General features: G+C 43.5%; 1 protein-coding gene across 2 annotated transcripts; it reads left to right on the top strand.

Annotated features, from left to right (window-relative positions):
- Positions 1-2332: 2332 nt before the first annotated feature.
- On the top strand, positions 2333-21228 carry LRPAP1 (LDL receptor related protein associated protein 1). 2 transcript variants are annotated; one of them, XM_054030530.1, is made up of 8 exons: positions 2333-2559; positions 10183-10327; positions 12468-12592; positions 14020-14140; positions 15169-15327; positions 16684-16766; positions 19478-19654; positions 20961-21228. In XM_054030530.1, exons 1-8 carry the CDS (start codon positions 2380-2382, stop codon positions 21024-21026), a joined length of 1056 nt encoding a protein of 351 aa, XP_053886505.1. In that variant the 5' UTR covers positions 2333-2379; the 3' UTR covers positions 21027-21228. The 2 variants fall into 2 exon arrangements, with proteins under 2 accessions (XP_053886505.1, XP_053886506.1); XM_054030531.1 differs by lacking the exon at positions 2333-2559 and adding an exon at positions 5029-5151.
- Positions 21229-21824: the final 596 nt, after the last annotated feature.

The following is a 21824-nucleotide window of genomic DNA, read 5'->3' as shown; positions in this document are numbered from 1 at the left end:
AACATGTCTGTACATGGACACAAGTGTCCGTGGTAAAAATTTTGAGGTCCGTGGTAATTTTTCAAAAAATTGAATGAATGAATGACATCCTCCTCCCCCCACCCTCAACGTCCGTCACTAAGTACGGTAATTTTGTCAAGTGTCCGTCGTGCAACATGGTGGTGCCGACCCCTGCAGCCAACCCAGACTCCTTCCACAGGGTGTCTGGGTGAAGGCCCTAGCTCCCACTGGTATTTTCAGGAGGCGATAACAACCCTGCTGCCCCACCTCTGGAATTTTCAGGGTTAGGATGGAGGGCCTCCAACCTCTCTTCCCCACCCTTTCTAGCTGCCTTCCCCAAGCCCTTTGTCGCCTCACTTTGTACCCGCCCTGACATCCCATTTACCCAGGTGTGGCTGTCCAGGTGGCTAAGGAACCCAGAAAACCTTGTTGGATAAGAAGGGCAGTGGTCAGACCTGATATCTCCCCTCCTTCCCTGCACAGGGAATGATATGGCTAATGCCTCTCTGGATAGTCAAGGAGGGGTTTGAAGGCCCTTAGACTCTCCTCCCTTGAGGCAGCAAATGGTAAGTGGGGGCTTTGAGAAGGAGGGAACTTGCTGTATCCAAAGAGTATTGGAGGGTGCAGAACTGAAGCAGCAATAACAGCACTGCCATAAGAACAGATATTTCCACAAGATTTCTGCCATGTCTGTTGGCGTGCTGGAATCAAGAGAAGACAGCACAGGCTAGAGATTAATGATTTATGGGTTTTAAGGGCAGATTGGACCATTTTGATCACCTAATCTGACCTGTAACAGGCTAGAGCACCTTTCCCATTAGGTTGTGCAATACGTAATAGGTATTTTTTTTCATTTATTGATATAATAACCCAGGTTCTACATGGAAGTTTTGACCACATGCTTTAAAAACCCAAATCTAAATGCTGACACACACAGATCAGGAGGTGGATATTGCTCAACCCAACACCCCCATCAAGAATTGGATCTTGCCTTACACTTTGTGTATGATGCTTTTAGAATCATAGAATATTAGGGTTGGAAGAGACCTCAGGAGGTCAGCTAGTCCAATCCCCTGCTCAAAGCAGGACCAACCCCAGCTAAATCATCCCAGCCAGGGCTTTGTCAAGCCGGGCCTTAAAAACCTCTAAGGATGGAGATTCCACCACCTCCCTAGATAACCCATTCCAGTGCTTCACCACCCTCCTAGTGAAATAGTGTTTCCTAATATCCAACCTACTGCATCCCCCACTGCAACTTGAGACCATTACTCCTTGTTCTGTCATCTGCCACCACACAGAACAGCCTCACTCCATCCTCTTTGGAACCACCCCTCAGGTAGTTGAAAGCTGCTATCAAATCCCTCCTCACTCTTCTCTTCTGCAGACTAAATAACCCCAGTTCCCTCAGCCTCTCCTCATAAGTCTTGTGCCGCAGCCCCTTAATAATTTTCGTTGCCCTCTGCTGGACTCTCTCCAATTTGTCCACATCCCTTCTGTAGTTGGAGGGACCAAAACTGGACACAATACTCCAGGTGTGGCCTCACCAGTGCCGAATAGAGGGGAATAATCATTTCCCTCTATCTGCCGGCAGTGCTCCTACTAATACAGCCCAATATGCCGCTGGACTTCTTGACAATGAGTGCACACTGCTGACTCATATCCCACTTCTCGTCCACTGTAATCCCCAGGTCCTTTTCTGCAGAACTGCTGCTTAGCCAGTCGGTCCCCAGCCTGTAGTGGTACATGGGATTCTTCCTTCCTAAATGCAGGACTCTGCTCTTGTCCTTGTTCAACCTCATCAGGTTTCTTCTGGCCCAATCCTCTAATTTGTCTAGGTCACTCTGGACCCTCTCCCTACCCTCCAATCAACAAATCCAAGCTGATTACTTAGATACCTAAAAAGGTGCTCTCAGTAGGAGAACTGCAGCCTGCATTTTCCTGCTATAATTCAGGCTCCCCCTACAAAATTTGCTCAAAAATGAAAAGCAAAAATGTTGATTTTTATTTTTTGGCTTGTATGTTCTACATTTAAGCTGCTGCCTGATACTGAAATAGCAAACACCATTGCACAATGAACGCTGTGCCTGCAGAAAGCTGCATTGTCAGCTCCCTCACAAGAGCCCTGGTTGAACAATTAGGCCCTTCCGATATTTCTTTAAGCCTCCCATCAGCCCCCTTGGTTTTCCAGTGTGCAATGTATTCTGGGTCTGGTAGTCGGGGTTTGTAAGGATTCCCTAGGGCTGGATCATTTGCCTTCACGGCGAACTACAATGACCGCGGTGCGTTCTGGAGCACGGCAGCGTGGGGGTTGTAGTTTTCCTCTAATCCAGGCCGGCTGCTTGCTTGGGTGACTCTGCAGCAGGAGGAGGTGGGGGGACGATGTCTGCCGTTTGGGAGCTGCTGGCTCTGAGCTCCTCTCTGCTGCTGGTTGTCTTGGCGCAGGGGGGCAAATACTCCAGGGAGGTGAATGAGGCTGCTACAGCCGGCAGCCCGAAGCGCCAGGAGGCCGGGGAGTTCAGGGTTGTGAAGCTGAACCAGATCTGGGAGAAAGCGCAGCGGGTGAGTCGCTAATTCGCTTCCTTGCAACTGCATCCCCTGCTCCCCTGCGCGCTGGGGTCAGGATGCCGGTGCCTGGCAGCAAAGCGCAGCATTTTCAAACCTCCCTGTCTGAAGCTGGGCCCCTGCCCCCGTCTTTAGGAAGCTGAGCACAAGTGGTCTGATTTTCAGAGGGGCTGAACCCCGGCAGCTCCCATTGAGTGGGATTTGTGGGTGCACTTCTGCCAAGCGGGAGATTTAGATGCCTAAATATGGCCTACCTTTAGGCACCCAGCTTTAAAAATATTGGCCCAAATGCAGGAAGAAGCTTAAAGGTATGGTGGGCCCCAGTATATTTGGTGGTGGTATGAACATGTACCACTGCCTCTGAGTCTTTCTCTGGGATTGCGGAAATGTGGAGCAAACTGCACCCAATGTTGACTTAATATGTGATGTGGGATATTAGGTACCAGATAAAGGCCCAAGCTGTCTCCCCTGTGCATCCTCCCTCCCCCCGGGAACTTTCATTGATTATGTGAGAGCTGTGTACGATTTTCACCAGGGACATACCAGCCTCCTCAGGCGATTCTGTAAGTGAGTTTGTAGGAGAGATCTGGAGGGATAGCTCAGTGGTTTGAGCATTGGCCTGCTAAACCCAGGGTTGTGAGCTCAATCCTTGAGGGGGCCACTTAGGGAACTGGGGTAAAAATCTGTCTGGACAACCAGCCGCCAAAATGTCGCTGAGAAGCATTTCGGCGGCAACGCTTCTCGATGACGCCAGTTCTCGGCGGCATTTCGGTGGCGATGTTTCTTGATGACGCCGCTTCTCCGTTGTTCGGCGCCCGCCATACTGAAAGGTTGGGGACCACTGATTTAAATGTTTTTGCCCTCATAACACCCTGATGGGGTAGGGAAGTGCTATTATTCCCCCCCCACTACCCTTTTTTTTTTTTTTCTCTCCTACAGATTGGACAAGTCACTTTAACCTCAGTTCTCAAAGTCAGATAGGCAGTCTCTGGTGGGGCAGAGACTTGAACTCAGGTCTCCTAAGTCCTAGCCTAGTGCTGTAACCTCCATGTTTCAGTAAACACCTACACACTCACCCTAAATTCCTATATTGTGCCCTCATTATGTACCTGGGGCTCTGGGATCCCCTTCTGTGTTCTGGCAGAGAACTCCCTCAGGCCCTGGGCTCAGATACTATGCCCTCTTCTCATGCCCACAGGAGTCTGCTACCCTCACTGTAACTCCAAGTGTTCTGCCCTCCCTGCATGGCAAATAAGACTGCCTCGCCTCCAAAATTCTGCACACATAGCAAGAGCAGGTGTCTTAAATCTCTCTCTCCTCACCTGTACATGTGGGGAGGAAGTGCCATCTAGGAAAAGCCAACAGGTGGGGAAAACGGAATACCAGAATATAGATGTGAAAGCACTCATGACAATGCTGAGATTGTCCCTTAAAATCAGTTTTGCAAAACTGGAATATCTTGTGAATTTCTGATTAGAGGAACTCGGTAGCACATTATTATACAGATATTACACTAAGGTGATAAAATGTGAGCTGAGGTAAAGAATTGAGCTATAGTAATGCTAGAGGTCCAGGGTGTCCTCTTTAGACAGGCAATACATTGTTTAGACTAAATGTGCCTTTAATAAGCAGCAGTTCTCACTACCTGAATTTTACTTTCAGGTTCAAATTAACCAAAAATCTCCATTCACCTGTCCTTTTTTTGCGCAAGCCTACATGATCCTTTCAGCAAATCTTCACTAAGATTTTTAAGCTGGTAATGAAATCCCAAACCAGCTTCACTGCTGCTTTCCTGTGGAAGGTTTGTATGAGCCTTCTTCCAACATTGAGCTCTGTATTGTGAGCTTTGGTGACCATCGTCTTTCTGACCATTTATTAGAAGTAGCTGAAAATAAAGAGCTCTGTGGTTTTGCATCAGGGGTGGGTGTTGCAATTCAGTACTGCATCACAGCCATGTAATTCAGCTGAGCAGTGCTGCACTATTCAGTGGTAACCCAGTTCCTCTCAATTTCCCAGAAATAAGGTTGATCTCTCTCTCTCTGTCCATGGCTAACTCCCGTTCTCCCTAGAACTGATACTTACTTGACCTGCAATATGTATCCGAGGGATCTCAGTGCAAGGACTCCCTTTATCGAGGGCCTGATTCTACCCCGGTGTGGGCTAAATATGGCCTGTGGGCCGCATCCAGCCCATCGAACAGTTCTGTCTGGCCCGCCATGATTAACGTTTCTGTCCGGCCTCCTCTGCCCCCTCACGATCTCCGAGTCCGGGCCACTAAAAGTCCCGCGGCGCAGCACGGCTCAGGCAGGCTGCCTGCCTGCTGTGGCCCCACGTCGCTCCCGGAAGCGGCCGGCTGCTGCTGGTATGTCTCTGTGCACCCCAGGCAGGAAACCAACCAATGGGAGCTGCGGGGGCAGTGCTTGTGGGGGTGAGCAGCGCACTGAGACCCGCTGTCCCCCTCCCCTCAAGGGGTGCGCAGAGATGTGCCAGCAGCTGCCGGCTGCACGCACTTCCAGGAGCAGCGTGGGGCCACGGCAGGCAGGCAGCCTGCCTGAGCCCTGCTGTGCCACCGGCCGGGAGCCACCTGTGGTAAGCGCCTCCCGGCCAGAGCCTGCATCTCGCACCCCCTCCTGCACCCCAATCCCCTGCCCCAACCCAGAGCCCCCTCCTGCACCCAAACTCCCTCCCAGACTCTGCACTGCCTCCTGCACCCCAATCCCCTGCACCAGCCCGGAACCCCCTCCTGCATCAAACTCCCTCCCAGAGCCCACACCCCTCACCCTCTCCTGCACCCCAACACTCTGCACCACCCCAGCGTGCCCTCTTGCACCCAAACTCCCTCCCAGACCCCGCATCCCCTCCATTAATATAGTAGAAATGTGCAGCCTGTGACGACTTAACAAAATTTGTGAAGTGCCCCCCCTCTGAAAATTATTGCCCACCCCTATTCTACACCCACTGAAGTTAATGACAAATTTTCCTTTGACTGTAGTTAATTCTTAAAGAACCCTTTGTGCTTTTGTTTTTGCAGCTCAGATAGGTCTAATATCTGCTACTGAATGGTCCCATCATGAGCTTTAAATCCTAAGAAACAATAGGTTCCAAAGTCTAGCATGATATTGTGTTGTGAAGTCCATTGAGTTCCATTTTTTAATCAGAACCGCCTTGCTTTTGCTGCTGTGGGTAATGATTACTACTGAGCCTAGCAATCTTTGCCATGACATTGTAATGTTTCACAGATTCTCTGGTTATAGTTCCCAATGTTGTCAATTAACAATATTAAACATTAGGCAAAGAGCAAATAATTTGGCACTTGACAGCTTAATTATAAACCTCTTCTGATCAACTTTCATTGCTAGCTACACTCAACTCTTGGTACCATTTGCCAGTGTTACAGTCAGTAAGGTTCCACATATGTGCACCTTGCACTGTTTTAGGTGATATCATCCTGGGACCTGTGTGAGATGAACTTCAAATAGGAGCAGTGCTTTGAGTACCAGTTTTATCTGCTCTCTCTTCAGTATCCAACACTGATATAAGAACAGATTACGCAAAAGAATTCTACAGAAGTTTTGGCAAATTTGAAAGGCTTTACCCTCCTCTTATGTTCTGTAATTAATGTTCAAGGTATCCTTTTCTGAATTTCCCATTGAATTATGTTCTAAATTGGATTTCTGTTCTGAAATGGGAATATTTCAGAAACAGAACATTACAATTTTGGGGAAAAAACCACTGTTGTGACTAAGATGATCAAAAGTTACTCAGGGCCAATACAAGACATGAAAAATGGACACCACAAACATGTTTGTTTGTTGTTTGCAGGATAAAACAGGTTTAAATATAGTATGTAAAGTTTCCATGTTTATTTAAAAAAAAAAAAACTTAAAAAGGAAGTCTTTAAAAAAAGTTTGCAGGAAAAATTCAGTGTTTGAAATAATATCTGATTTCTGTGAAACTTCTTCATTTGAAAATTCCACTTTTCTCTCTCCTTAAGCTTAAAGTTTGTAACATGTTTACCAGCCATGTGCCATATGTAGTGACGATAAATCAGGCATCTAACTGTGGACAATGCAGTTGATCCTTTATTAACTAGAAAATGTATGCCTAATGACAAAGTATATATTTAAAGGTTTTATTGCAACAATTTTGAGAATCCTTGAGAATTAAATCAGTTTGGCGTGTGAATTATTTCTAGTGTATTTCCGTGTTCTGTTAGTTCTGCATGAAAGAAAGCTTAACCAACACCAGTGTAGGGTTAAATATTAGTGGAGTGTGTGGGAACTCAGCCACCCACTTTACCTTTACAGCCAATTGTATAGAAGCTGTGGAGAAGCCTGTGGATGAGACTGAAGTAATGACTAAGCTGTCAAGGTTCAGTCCTAATTGAGCGAGCTGCTAAGCAATGTGGCCCCAAACCAGCAAAGCACCTAGGCTGTGATGTGCCTCCCTCTTCAAAAAGGTGTATAAGCACGTGCTAAAGTCTCACTGACTGCATGTGCTGACATGCTTTGCTGAACAGGAACAGGCCACACACTTAAGATCTCTGCTGAATTTAAGCCAGTGAATAATCCCATTGAAGTGGATGGCATAGAAGTCAATGTTCTTAACTCTGGGATCGGGGCCAGAGAGCTCAATATCTTGCAGGATCAAGAGCTTTAGGCTTAGCTGTTTTTCTAACTACTCTAGGTTTTAGAGTAAACTAAGGTCCTGATTCAGCAAAGCACTTTCACAAGTTAGTAGTCCTTCTGTGCCACTGTATTCAAAAGGACAATTCATGCTTAAATTGAAAAATGTGCTTTGCCGTGTTGGAATCTAACTTAATGATATATTAAAATAGACAATTCAGAACAGTCCTAAATGGTGTGAGCTGTGTCTTTGAAGTTACCCTTCGCTAACCTGTATACTCCAAAGTGAATTTCTGTGTCTTATCAGTGCCATTTGCTTGTTTGTTTTTAAAAAAATGTTTAATTTCATTAATGAGAAGTCAGAGAATATTTCTGAAACACACTGATTGATATCTTGATGTTCTGAAATAGTTTCTCACTTTTTGTGGAACAAGCCAGTTTCTGAGTGTAGATTTGGTGCATCTCTTTTTCATTTATCATTGTATAGCCATTAGTCTGAGTGTGTTAGCAAATAACGTTCACTCACTACGTTATTTTATAAAAGATGGATCCAAGCTTCCAAGTTCAGAAGTGGATCCAAACCTTCCAAAAGATGGGGTGCTAGATTAGCAGAGGTAAAATGATGTAGAAAGCTCAGATGGGATCTCGCTAAAGCCAGGCTGCTAAAGTGGTTTTTTCTGACCTCCCTTCCCCATTGTCTTCCATATCCCCTTCTTGCACAATGCCCCTCTCCCCCAGGACTATTAAGTAAATGCAAAAATTAATGCTAGTGTATTATTTGATTACTCCAATTTAAAGTGACAGAAATCAGGAATTTCAAAAGCTGTGACTCCTATTATAGCAACCTGGATTCAGTGACAATGCACATCAGTAATTATTCCTATTCCTGGGTGTGAGGTTGTTTTTGTTTTTGTTTTGTTTTTTTTTTTGTTAAATATATACAACATCATTTTCAAGTTAATCAAACACTCCTCTAGAAGCCTTACATTTTTAATTTCTTCATGGTTATGGCCTTGATGGCTCATCCTTTCACAGATCCAAGGCCAGAAAAGACCTTTGTGATCATCTATTCTGACCTCCTGTACAGCACAGAACACAGAACTTCCCCAAAAGAATTTCTAGAGTGTATCTTCTATAAAAACATACAATATTGATTTTAAAAATGGTCATTGATGGAGAATCCACCACAATTCTTGGTAAATTGTTCCAATGGTTAATTTCTCTCACCATTAAGAATGTATGACTTGTTTCCAGACTAAATTTGTCTAGCTCTAACTTCCAGCCATTGGATCATGTTACAGTGTTCTCTACTAGATTGAAGAGCCTGTGATTAAATTTTTGTTCCTCATCTAAATACTTATAAACTGTAATCAAGTCACCCCTTCACCTTCTCTTTGTTCCGCAAAGCAGATTGAGCTCTCTGAGTCTGTCACTATAAGGCAGGTTTTCTAATCCTTTAATCATTCTTGTGGCTTTTCTCTGAACCCCCTCCAATTTATCAACATCCTTCTTGAATCGTGGGCAACATCCTTCATGAATTGTGGGCCACAGTAGTCCAGTAGTGCTCGCACCAGTCCCAAATATAGAGGTAAAATAACCTCTCTCCGCCTACTCAGGATTCCCCTCTTTATACATCCCAGGATTGCATTAGCTCTTCGGCCACAGTCACACGGGGAGCTCATGTTCAGCTGATTAGCCACCATGATCCCCAAATCTTTTTCAGAGTCACTGCTTTCCAGGATAGAATCCCCTATCCTGCAAAGTATGGCCTACATTCTTTGTTCCTAGAGGTATACATTTAGCCATAGTAAAACACACATTGTTTGCTTGTGCTTCGTGTACCAAGCAATACAGATCACTTAGAATCAGTGATCTATTCTCCTCATTTATTTATCACTCCCACAATGTTTGTCATCTGAAAACTTTATCAGTGATTATTTTATGTTTTCTTCCAGGTCACTGATAAAAATGTTCAATAGCATAGTGATGATATCAGGTTAGTTTGACAGGATCCATTTTCCACAAACCCATGTTGATTTACATTAATTACGTTACCATGCTTTAATTCTTTATTAATCGAGTCCCATATCAGCCACTGCATTATCTTGACCAGTATCGATTACAGGCCTGTAATTACTTGGCTCATCTTGTTTACCCTTTTAAATATTGGCACAACATCAGCTTTCTTCCTGCCTTCTGGAACTTCCCCGGGTCTCCAAGATTTACTGAAAATCAACACGAATGGTCCAGCAAGTTCCTTATCCAGCTCTTTTAAAACTCTTGGATGTGAGTTATCTGGACCTACTGATTTAAATATCTATATGTTCTATTAATGCAGTACCTGGAGAACTTCCATAGCTGCTCATAATTATTATGTTGAATATTAACCATATTTTGTTGGGATAGAAACATTTCCCTGGAGCATTTTGCAACTCAATAACTGTAGAAATCTTAGTGCATTAAAACCAGAAAATGAAATTGTCTAATTTTCCAAGATGAAGAAATGAGGTCAGATTAAAGGAACAATAAATTAAATTAGATATTTCAAAATCTTTGTTTTAATAATCTGCAGAATCAGTAACCGATAGGGATTTTTTTTTTTAATATTATAATGTCCCATTAAAAGTTCATCTGCTTTCCTTCCCTCCCCAACCAAAGCTGAAGAGAGTTAATTTAAAGCTTAATGCCAGCAGGAAATACGTTTTTTTACCCACGCATGGCCAGTGCTGCTGTTACAGAAATGATTGGGGCCTGAGGAACAGAGGCAGCTTTAGCATATGGATGTTAAGGACCAATGGGAGCATCATACAAGGAGTTTATTTGTACAGTGTCTTGCACACTGAGGTCCCTGTGCTCTGTCTGACTGTCCCATTTCAGTGGAATATCAAATATTGTTTTCTATGCCAGTCTAGCTTCAGAGGTAACTTTGCAGCTGTGTATGCACATGCATGTTATTACAAGGCAACTAACCAAAGCATTTCTCTGTTCTCATTAGCTTCATCTATCGGCAGTAAAATTGGCAGAGCTACATAGTGACCTCAAAATACAAGAAAAGGATGAGCTGAGCTGGAAAAAGCTGAAGGCTGAAGGGCTTGATGAAGATGGAGAAAAAGAAGCCAAACTTAGACGCAATTTAAATGGTAAGGAATAACTTTGCTGAAGAGGCCAGAATTGTCACTCGGTACCTAAAGTTAGGTGTCAACATTTATTTTTAGGTCATTAGATAAATGGCCTGACTTTCAGAGGCAATAAGCACACAAAACACACATTGAAGACAGTGGGAGCTGCCAGGACTGGGCACAAATCCTACAGTGGAATGAGATTCCTAGCTTTAGGCACCTAGGGTTTGAAAACTTTGTCTCAGAAAAAGCACAGAACAAAATCAAACAGCATTGCAACTTCATTGATAACTTGCTTTTCATCCTGTTGATGATTTTATTTATTCCATTTATTTTTAGACACTCTTTAAAAATAGAAGTTCTCTTGACTTCTGAAATTGAGCTATTATATTGTGTATAAAATCTTCATCTCGATTTTGCACCTGCAGAAATTGAGGCCAGTGTCTGAAAATATGGCCCTGTGACTTGCCTGAGGTCACTTGGAGAGTCAGTTGCAGCGCCTTACTTAGACTCTCCTAATTCCCAGTTTTGTCATCCTTCCTCCCCAATATGCTCACTCTGAGGCTATCCCTCAGGCTGTTCTGGGGACAGTGATGGCTTCTGAAGAGGGTGCTGCTCAGTGCCCTTCTCCTAAAGGGGTTATAATGGTGACTCAGAGAATTTGAGTTTGCAGGAGAAGTATAGTGTGCTTCATGTGAAGATTTAAAGACACGGCCAGGACTTGGGAGGCCTGACCTTGCAACTGACTAGCTGTGCGAGGACGGACTCTGTCCCTATTTTGCACATAGGGAACTGTGCCACAATTACTCCTAATTAACAGTGTGTTGAACATTGATTAATGTTGCAAAACTCTTGGAGGGTCTCTGTAGGTGGCATAGAAGTGCTGATGGTATATTGGTAGTATTCACGTGTTACATCCTGCCCCAAAATCATCCTCCATTCCATTAAGCTTTTATTTTACGGTAATTTAAGATTTGTAGTCAGTGTGCTTTGAGGTCAAATAAACTATTTTAGCTATTCTGTCTGGACACACACAGTTTAATTGCTATCGCTGTTAAGGATATTGGAATGGAGTCCTTCAGAGCAAAGGAGTCTGCCCCTCAGTAGCCTGAACAATCTTTAACCTTAGAAATCTGAATGCATTAGCGGTGTCTCAGTAGTTCAATGCCATTGCAAATTCCCAACAAACTGATCAGCAAAGAATGACATTGAGTAGGATGTTTATAAGAATGTTATGTTTTCCTTAGCTCTCTTTGAAATCATATGACTTAGTTGGTCATCAGTTGCATACTGAACAAACATACAGAAATTCATTTACAATGAAGGAAAAATATTAATAATGTCTTACAGTGGTTGCTATTAAAGTCAATGCTTGCCACTAGCTACTATATGGTTAATAGCTATTTCCTATTCTAACGATTGCTATGGGAGGTCTGTGGCAGATGCTGCCCTTTTGATAGTAACTACTGTAAGTGCTATGTCGTCTTTTTAACTGGGACACACTGGGGAGTGAATTTCTGTATCCCATTTCAGTATGTGCTGAATGAAAGTGACTTTGCAACTTCAAAGCACTGTGTGAAACTGACATTTCTGTGGACAAAATGGGCTAGGTGCTTTGCAGACAATTCAGACGACAAACACCTTACCTTGAAGATAGTCTTTTTTTTTTTTTTTTTTTTTTTTTGTTAATGTATAGACTCGTGGAAAATAAAAGGTGAAAATGGAGCTGTTTAGCAAGTATTTTGTTCCATGCTTTTTCTTTGATCTGGTTTGTATGGTATTTTATTTTTGTTAGCTTTCTTCAGGGAAGATCCAGGATTGATGGGCCTCATGGTAGATGTGTGTCTTAAGGAGAGACTCAAAGGAGAGGGCAGAGATGTAACGCCATGCTCTTGGGTGGGTCATCAGTAAGGGGATCAAACCTGGGACCTCTGGATCTTAAAGCATGAGCCTCTGCTGCCTGACCTAAAAGACCCAGCTCTGTTAGCCAAAGCTATAGCTGGCTCATCCACTTCTATATGTGGCCCTGCTACCAGTAGAGGAAGATAGAACACCTCATTGAGTGGGCATGGATTCCACAGACTCTCAGGAAAGCGGTTCCAGGGGGGTTAAGGGGAACCATCTCCTATTGGTTCTAATGTTTCTTGTTTTTCACTTACAGTAATTATGACTAAATATGGAATGAATGGAAAGAAAGATGCCCAACTAGTAGATACCAATTACATTAAAGATGGCACAGAAAGTGATGTGCTAGATGATCCAAGACTGGAGAAATTATGGAGCAAGGTGTGTTTATTTTCTGGACATTTCAGTGTATGAAGTAAATGTTCATTCAAGTGTATGTTTAAGTTTTCTAGAAACCCCTGACTTGGACTGAGAAGCTTTAGAACTCTGTTTCCAAACACTGTGCCAGGTGCTATGACATGTTGAGTGCCCTCACCTTCCACCAAAATCATTGGGTGTTGAGGGTACTTCTCTTCTCAGAGGATCTGGTCCATTGTACCTGTTACACCCACTATATCTGGGTGAAATCTTGATGACAGTGAAGTCAATGGGAGTTTTGCTAATGCCTTTACAGGGGCCAGGATTTCACTCTGTATGAACATTCAGGGATACGGCTGTGTACCTTGGGTTTGGTTTTGTTTAAATGGCTAAACTTAATTAGAAATATTTCATAGAATTATTTAAAAAAACAATTATAAAGGATTTTTTTCACTTGAAAATCCCACCCTGTAGTGTTCGTGAGTGAAACCTTCCAGAGTTCGCGCTAGTGCCTGAAAACAAGAACTGTTCCAGTTTGGGCAGTAACAACAGACTGGAAGAACCTGCAAAAAGGAAATAATTAGTAAAAAGTAGATTTGTTTTTTAAATTCTTCGCTTTATCAATTGCTTATCACGGTGGTGTAAGTAAAACAGCAAAGGAAGTTTTTTTATTTTTTGGTTTGGTTGGTTTTTTTTAATAAAATCAAATTGAACCTGACAGTGCCCTTCTTTGAGAAATGGCAACAACAACAAAATCACTTGGAAGAATTCCCTACACAAAATTTGAGCCTCTGGCTCTGTACAAATATCAAAAGATTTCACTTTTAACCTGTGGGAAGAAAAACAGAGCACCATCCATCCTCCTACCAGGGAAGCACATCGAGTGCCTCTCTAACTGCGAATAGCTAGTACAATGGGAAACAGCTTGGTGCAGAGCAGGGACATGACACACAGTACGGTATTTACTTGCTAATAGAATGAGAGCTCTTGAATAGATGTTCTCCTTATGTGTCAGTCTAAATCGTTAGTGGAAACAAACCCTATACATTCAGGTGTGCAGTTCATGTCTCTTACATCAATAACTGACTGATTGCTTCCTAAGGAATGTGTGTGACAGGGATATTAGGCTCTACAATAATACCAATAATAATAAATAACAATTTTCATCATGTCTCTGGATATTTGGTTGGTGAGATCCTGGCCCCATTAAAGTAATGGTAAAGCTCCCGTTGAATTCAGTGAGGACAGGATTTCAGCCCAAGTCTATGTTCTGCCCTAATATTAAGACACAATGAGACATAAAATGAAGAGATTTTGAAGGGAAGCTTGACCTAATCATTGTTTTTTTAAATGTGAAGGGAATTTTATTTGGCAAGTGAGTGTATGTAGCATCACTTGGCCTCGGAAATGAAAAAGGATTATAGTTTCTGTCTCGTTCATATTTCTTTCAGGCCAAGACCTCTGGGAAGTTTTCCGATCAGGAGCTGGATAAGCTGTGGCGGGAATTTAAGCATCACAAAGAAAAGATTCACGAATATAATATCCTGTTAGAGACTGTGAGCAGAACAGAAGGTGTCTGAATGTTTGTCTGATGTTTCCAGTGCAGTGCAGCCCTCTCTCTGCCAATTGCTCAGTTGGTTTAAAGTATCTTTAAAATCCTAAAGACGGATTGTTAGGTTTATATTAGGATTGCTTTGCAGATGCTGCCATTCAGATACTTGCAGGGCACAAGTCTGTATCCTCTGCCAAGAATCTCTATAGCTAATGGAACCGTTGCTGTTCTTTGTTTTATAACACCTGCATGTGTTTCAGTGAGCAAGGAGATTGTCAGCTTAGCAAAATAAATTCATTATGGCTTTTGGGAAAATATCAGCAAGTGCTGAGCCCCTGTTCAAGCCGTTGGGCCCTGATCCAGTGGAAAATAGGTCCATGGAGGCGCCCAATGTGCAAGCGGGGGGGATCAGATCTGGGTTCTAGCTGAGGAGGAAGGATGGAGTTACGGCTAGAGCAGTGACGAGCTAGGTTCTTCACAGCTAAGGTCTGTGCTGGACCCAAGAGGATGGGAGCAAAGGCGGCTTTATGCCACTTTGTGCTACCTCCAGCTAAGGCTACCAGAGGTCAGCTTGCTGCCTGGCACGCCACACCTGGCACAGGTTAGACCACCTGAGGCTGCTCTAACTTATGCCTGGCTGCTAACAGCCCCTTTGGGGCATTCCAGCAGCCTTTTTAGCAAGGTCTCAGAAGTGTTCCGCCCATATTCCTGTTCCCTAGGGCAATGCTGTTGTGCTGCTGTAGGGATTTTTCAGGAAATAGGGCAATAGAATTCTGGATCTTCTTATTGACATTGTTGACCTGATTTATGTATTATATATGATAAAATATTTCTGCACTGCTCCTGTCCAAAGCACGTAGATTGAGAAGCAAACACTCTTAAAAATCAGTGTTATTAAAGTGCACTATTTATGCTAATTTACTAGTGGGTCATGTGCTGATAAGATCTGCGCCCCAACTGCTCCCATCCAACTTGCTGGAATTTGCAGGTACTTCTGTCCTCTCGGAATTTGGCCTATTATGAATTAATGTTTGTATTTTGATAACAGAAATCCACAAAAATATGATCAATCCATCTGAAGAGGACCAATTCAAAGAGGAAATCTTGCATGGCAAACACACAGAACTCAAAGACAAAATGCGAAGCATCAATCAAGGGCTTGATCGTTTACGTAAAATCAGCCACCAAGGATATGACCCAGCCAGTGGTATGATTCACTCTGTTTCACATTCATTTGTAATCAGTTTTATGAGAAGTCAGTAGGTAAATAACCAGTTATAATCCAAAGGAGCTTTGTACAAAGTGCTGACAACAGACATGGGGTATTTAAAGGGACGCATTAGCCTATTCTGTTTAAGTGCTGATTTTACAGTCCAAGTACCCTGTTTGTCATCTACAGCAGTGGTTCTCAACCCGGGGTCCGGGGCCTCCTCGGGGGGAGCTCGCGAGAAGGTTCCAGGAGGTCCACCAAGCATGGCCAGTGTTAGACTCACTGGGGCCCATGGCAGAAAGCCAAAGCCCCTCTGTATGGGGCTGAAGCCTAGGGCCCTGAGCCCTGCCACCCGGGGCTGAAGCCAAGGATGAGCAACTTAGCTTCTCAGGGGCCCTTGTGGCATGAGACCCCAAGCAATTGCCCTGCTTGCTACCCCCTACCATCTCCCTGGCTTTTATATGCAGAAAACCAGTTGTTGTGGCACAGACGGGCCGTGGATTTTTTTATAGCATGTTGGGGGGGCTCAGAAAGAAAAAGGTTGAGAACACCTGGTCTACAGAGGCCCTTCATATAGGACAGGAAACAGGTTCTCATGATGCTTCCATTCCTTGTGCCTTTTGGTTGAGTGAGAAAGTGGAACAAACCATTGTCCCTGAAAATGACCAGGAGGTTTGCCTCTGATTCTCTCCAAATCTGCATGTTTCTCAGAGATCTATGGGGTCTCAGGGCCAACTCTGCAGAGACCCTGTGGGTACTCATTCCCTTTTGGCTACTTAGAGCTTTTCTGCAGCATGGCTCCTGTAATGCCATGCTGCCAGAGTTGCCCCAGTGGCTGCTGCCACTGGAACTTCCCCTTATGGGGAAGGATGTTTTTTTCACAATGGAGCGCTGATTCTGATTGGACCTTCTAGGCGTTATTACAATACAAAAAATAAATCCTAATAATCATTAGGGGAAACCATCACCATTTCTGGATACCCGGGGAGGGTTAAATGCAGGGAATAGGATGGGGGACACTCCTGTCTTCCAAGCCCACCCAACAGAAACCAGCTGGGATTTCATTTCATTTACCATGAAGGCAGAGAGGGTAATGGAGACCATAAACAAGGTGTGTGTGTCTCCTTTTGGTTTTGTTTTGTAAAGGTCCCATATCTACCATACTAAACATCTAAGTAAAATATCAGGATTTGTCCTCCATCTAGGTAGACCTGCTCAGTAATGCAGTGCCGGTGTATGCCCATTTCTCATGTAAAGCCATGTGGTGTTGCTGTTAATTAGTCATGTTAACATGGTATCAAATATTAACAACTTAAGCATTAAAATAATTATGTTTTGTGTCTGTTGGTTTAGAATTTGAAGAACCCAGAGTGATTGACTTATGGGACATGGCCAAATCAGCCAACTTTACTGAGAAAGAACTCGAATCATTTCGGGTAAGATAGAATTTAGATAAGGGTTTTCTCTTCAACATTAAGAAACGCTATGTACACTACGTTCAGGATGTGGTAATGCACCCTTTTCCCTCCTGTTATTCTTCATTCACCATGATCAAGAGCCAAACTTGGGACCCAATCTTGCAAACACTGAAGCATATATGTAACTTTACTTATGTGAGTAGCTCCATGGACTGTCGTGGAACCTCATAGGAGTAAAGTTACACATGCACCTAACTGTTGATAACAGTGGGCCCTTATTTTGTGCAAACAGATCACCTCTCCAATCATCATCTTCTAATCCCCAATTGTAATTAATACTTTGGGAAATAATGGAAAGGATGGAAACTAAAACCAAGAAACACCAGCTAGCTAACTTCCCCACCAGGCTGTTATTTTGCCCCTTGTGGGAGGGTTACTTTTTGGTCATTTCATGGGAAGGAGCAGTGCACAGCTAACCCAGAGAGGCACAGCGATCCTGTTCAGTGTGAATGCCTTTTTTGATAAATGAATTACTGTGGTGTTCGTGCTTGCATTTTTTGGCTTTTTTAATGATGAAATTAAAAATATCTCTATTTAGTTTATACCATGCCTGCTTGTCCTGTTTCCCTGACTGCTTGGGGACAGCAATATCTTGCATTCGTGGCTGGGGGAGCTGTGCCTTCAAGTCTGCTTCTGAATTTTTATCTGTGTATTTATAAAGTCCCCATCATAACTCCCCTGGGAAGTATTACTGTGCCCACTTTACAGATGAGTAAGTAAGGCACAGAGAGATTAAACTACCTGCCTAAAGTCATGTGCAAAATCTGGCAGAGCCTGTAATTGAACCTAGATCTCCAGAGTCACCATCCAGCCCACAAGACCATTCTTCCTTAGAAACACGGAGTCTGATTTCCACACTCAGTTAAACATGTTTTAATTACATTGACCTCTGTGAGCTGTGGATCAGGCATACACAACAGTGGGAGAGGTAGATCAGGCCCATGGCATCTGTCCCTGGAATAAGGAAAACTCCCGTTTTTTCCACCAGTAGGATCTAAAATAAGAATATGAAACAGTTTAGAAACAGACTGAATGTTTGGGCAGAAACCTTCCTTTAGGGAAATGCCGTGCACCAGTGCTGAGATCCGCTGCTGTCAGCGGCACAGCACATGCTGGGGTATCGTCCTAGAAAGAGGAAGGTAAGGATTACAGGGTGCACTTCACGGACTTATAATGTGGGAAGAAGAGTTAAAGGTAGAAATTTGCTGAAATTCTTGTTTCAGTACTCAAGAGCTAACGCTAAGGTCAGGCCTTCGTGTTTGTTATTTTGGCTGATCTCCTGTAAAGCAAACCGCACAAGGTTTTATAAGGAAAGGTGCTGCGTTGGCACATCATCCAAGGAAAATAGCTTGACCAGATTAGCAACTTCAGGCAAACCCAGTGCTAAAATATAGTGGCACGTAGTGTGTAAAACAGAATAGAATGTTAACAGGTTAATCCTTTCCCTCTGCAGTCGAACTGTTGAGAGGAAAGCGAGACCTTTGCTTCTAAAGCTGGAGGAGACCCATTAGAGTGGCAAAGGTTTTTTTGTTTTGTTTTGTTTTTTTTCCCACCAGCTCAGAGTGAAAACTCTGCCAAGCTAGACTCGAGTCAAACTAGTGTCAAACATTGTGTAAGGGTTTGTTACAGTACAGCTGGGAACAAGCATCACAGCCCTGGGAGACAAACTTGTGTTAGCGGGGCTCACACCAGCATGCTAAACATAGCAGCGTGGACACTGCAGCAGCAGCCGAGGCTTGGGCTTGCCACCCGCACTTGGGCGGTAAGGTTGGTCCCAGCTTGAGTGGCTAGCCTGGGCTTCCACCAGTGCCGCAACATCCACACAGTCAGTTTTAGCCTGCTAGCACTGGTCTGTCTAGCCAGACTGGCAGGCTCACTCCTAGCTGCAGTGTAGACATGCCCTACGTGAAATAAGTGAGGTGGATTTCAGTCTGGGTCTTTGTGCACAGGTGTTACATCGGAGAGGGAACCATCACCATAATTGGCACAACAGTTGGTGTTGCTGGTAGTGAGGGCCAGCCCCGAAAGTTCATGGAGACTAAAGTTCCTCTCGAACAGTGCTCCAACAAGAGCCTAACTGGGTGTTGAGGGAAGCTTGCATTTTTGCTGCCTCTGCCACAGTATACATGAGATCTTCTCTGCGGATAAATCCGAGATGTCATTGATGTCAACCTGGCCCCTTTCAGCACTAGTCGAAGAGGTTGTCACTTTGTTCTATTCCAGGCACATCACAGCTTGTGGTAAAACAATACAGCAAATCAGGGGATGGCTGGGCTGCCAATCAGAAAAGAGCTAATTCTGAGCATTAAGGGCCTGATATTGAAAAGTGACCTCTGGAAGAATTGTAAGAATGCAAAAAACGCATTGTAGAAACTTCTAGGCTTTTCCATGGTGCTTGTCACCATAGTATCATTGCGCCTCTCAGACATTAATGGCCTCTATGACGCTTGTGCAGTACATTGATGTTTGGACGCTTTTCTTCAAAGCTGAATTTCTGGATGATTATGATGTTCCATTACCCCAGCGGTCTTAAGAAGCAGAGCGCTGGAAGGGCTTTCAGTGTGTGACGCTCATTAAAATAGCATTAGGAATGTGCTGCAGGGAAAGAGAGGGAGGAAACCTCGGAAAGAAGACCGCATTTAGCCTGAAATGTGTATTCATTGTTCTAGGAGGAGCTGAAACACTTTGAAGCAAAAATTGAAAAACATCATCATTACCAAAAACAGTTAGAGATTTCCCATCAGAAACTGAAGCATGTGGAGGGAACGGGCGATAAAGATCATCTGAGCAGAAACAAAGAGAAATACGTCATGCTAGAAGAAAAGACTAAAGAATTGGGATACAAGGTCTGTACAAATACGATGTGTTGTGAAGTTTTTTATGTGCCCCCAGTGTAGGTTTAACTCGGCTAGAGGGAATTTGGATTTTCCTGTGCTTATTATCCATGCTATTGACTTATTCATTATTAGTCATCATTTGTATTACAATAGTGATTTGAGGTCCTATCATGGGAGCCGGCCCTTTAAGGGGAGTCAGGGACCAGCCCACCTGAGACAGGTTCTTGTAAAGGAGAAGGAGCCAACTCAGGCCCAGGTGAAAGTAATTAAATCCCATGGTGGCTGGTTGGCAGCTAATTAGCTAATGAGTCTGATAGTGGATTACCAGGGCTCAGCTGGAGTGGTTCTCGGACACAGGAAGCTCCTGGGGAGAGGAGCTCGCAGGAGAGGCCTGGAGCAAGAGGCCTGGAAGCTGTGCTCCTTCAAACTGTGGCAGGAAGCCCGCCTGGTCTATCAGGAACTATATGCTGCCCCAGAGGAGCTGCAGCTAACCAATCTCTACAGGCTTCTGGCTCCAGAGAAGGATTCTTCCCGGTTAATGATAGTAGGCATGACTCCATGGTAGGGGGATGCAAGCCAAGAGAACCCTGCTGGAGCTGGGTGGGAATGGATAAACTAAGACTGATTCTGTCTCCCAGCTAAGATGCTGGGGTGAAGATTTGCTTGTATTTTCATTGGGTCTTTTTGGTTAATAAACTAGACCCCTCAGAATGAGCATTGTTCCTTATGTAGTGTTAGTGAATTTATTGATGATATTAGGGGAAATCCAGACAAACAGCATTTATAGTGCCACACTTGGCCAGAAGGGGGTGCTATAGGGCAGGTACATCCTGGGGCAGATCCCATTTGATATTGGGGTACCATTGTGCTGGGCACTGTTCAAACACATAGTAAGGGACAGTCTCAGTCCTGCAGGATTTACAATCTGAATAGACAAAACAAAAGGTGAGAGGAAATTAGTATTGTTCCCATTTTAACTGAGGCATCTTTGTCCAGGGTTACACACAAGAAGCCTGTAGGAGAGCTGGGCATGGAAGCCTGAGTCCCAGTCCAACGCCTTAACCACAACACCATCCTTCTTGTCATATCAGGAAATCCTGATTCTAAATGTCGAAGAAGTTCGCAGTTGCTATGACTGGGTAATAGGTTTGGCTTTCGGGAATAGTCTCATTCAATTGGGCCTTAAAATTCTCAGTCATCAGGGAATGACCTTGTCCTTCCACAGGTCTGTCAAGTGCTGAATACACCAATGGTAAAATGTCAATATGTAACAGCATTTCCTGATCACTTAGTGAATATCTTTTTGCCCTTTTAGGTAAAGAAGCACCTACAAGACTTATCAAGTAGACTCTCAAGAGGTCTTCAACACAACGAACTCTGAACGTATTTTCCATGTTGTGAGATCAGTATACCCAATAGATCACTTTTCCTGGGACTTATCGAATACCTAGAGAAGCAGATAATTAAATATTAAGCACCCAACAGGATTATCCTTTGTAAGGAATATGTTTTCAGTCCTTTTACATTTTAGTCACTGAACTGATACTGTGAGAGTCAAATTAAATGAACCAGTTATAAATATACATTTAATTTGCACATCTTTTATCATTTAAACTTTGCATCCTGCATCACATCAGCCTTTTAAATAATCATTCCAAAAAAACAGTAGGCACTATATGTGAGAGCTCCGCTGTTTTTACTATTGGGGAAACTACATTTTGTTACCAATAAATCCATCCTGATCAATGAAACCAAAATTGAAGTCAGTGGGACTACTGACCAGGCTAACCCAAAGATGCTGCAAAGGCTTAATAGAAAGTTAGAATAATCTAAATGTACAACCTAATCTAGAGCCCATTGAAATAAACTGAAAGACTTTCACTGAATTCAATAGACATTGGATCAGATCATCACTGCAGATAATCTTATAGTGGATGAGTAAGGAGGGAAGAAGGGTTGGGGCCAATTCTTCCCAGATATTCATAGATTAATGAATATTTCAGAAGCTCCTGGATTTGTATAACTGTTTTTCACATTTGTTCAGAGAGTTTTTGTGACACTTAAATCATTAAAAAAACAAAATGAGACATCAATGACAGTCTCTCCTCCTCTCTCCTTTGGTTAAAGATAATTCCAGCACTTTTGCTAGATGCTGGAATTCATTTTGAGCATGCACATC

The sequence above is a fragment of the Malaclemys terrapin genome, chromosome 5, assembly GCF_027887155.1.
Source record: "Malaclemys terrapin pileata isolate rMalTer1 chromosome 5, rMalTer1.hap1, whole genome shotgun sequence".
In the NCBI taxonomy this organism is placed as follows: Eukaryota; Metazoa; Chordata; order Testudines; family Emydidae; genus Malaclemys; species Malaclemys terrapin.
Note: the sequence above shows the minus strand (reverse complement) of the source record. Positions and strands in the feature narration are given on the sequence as shown.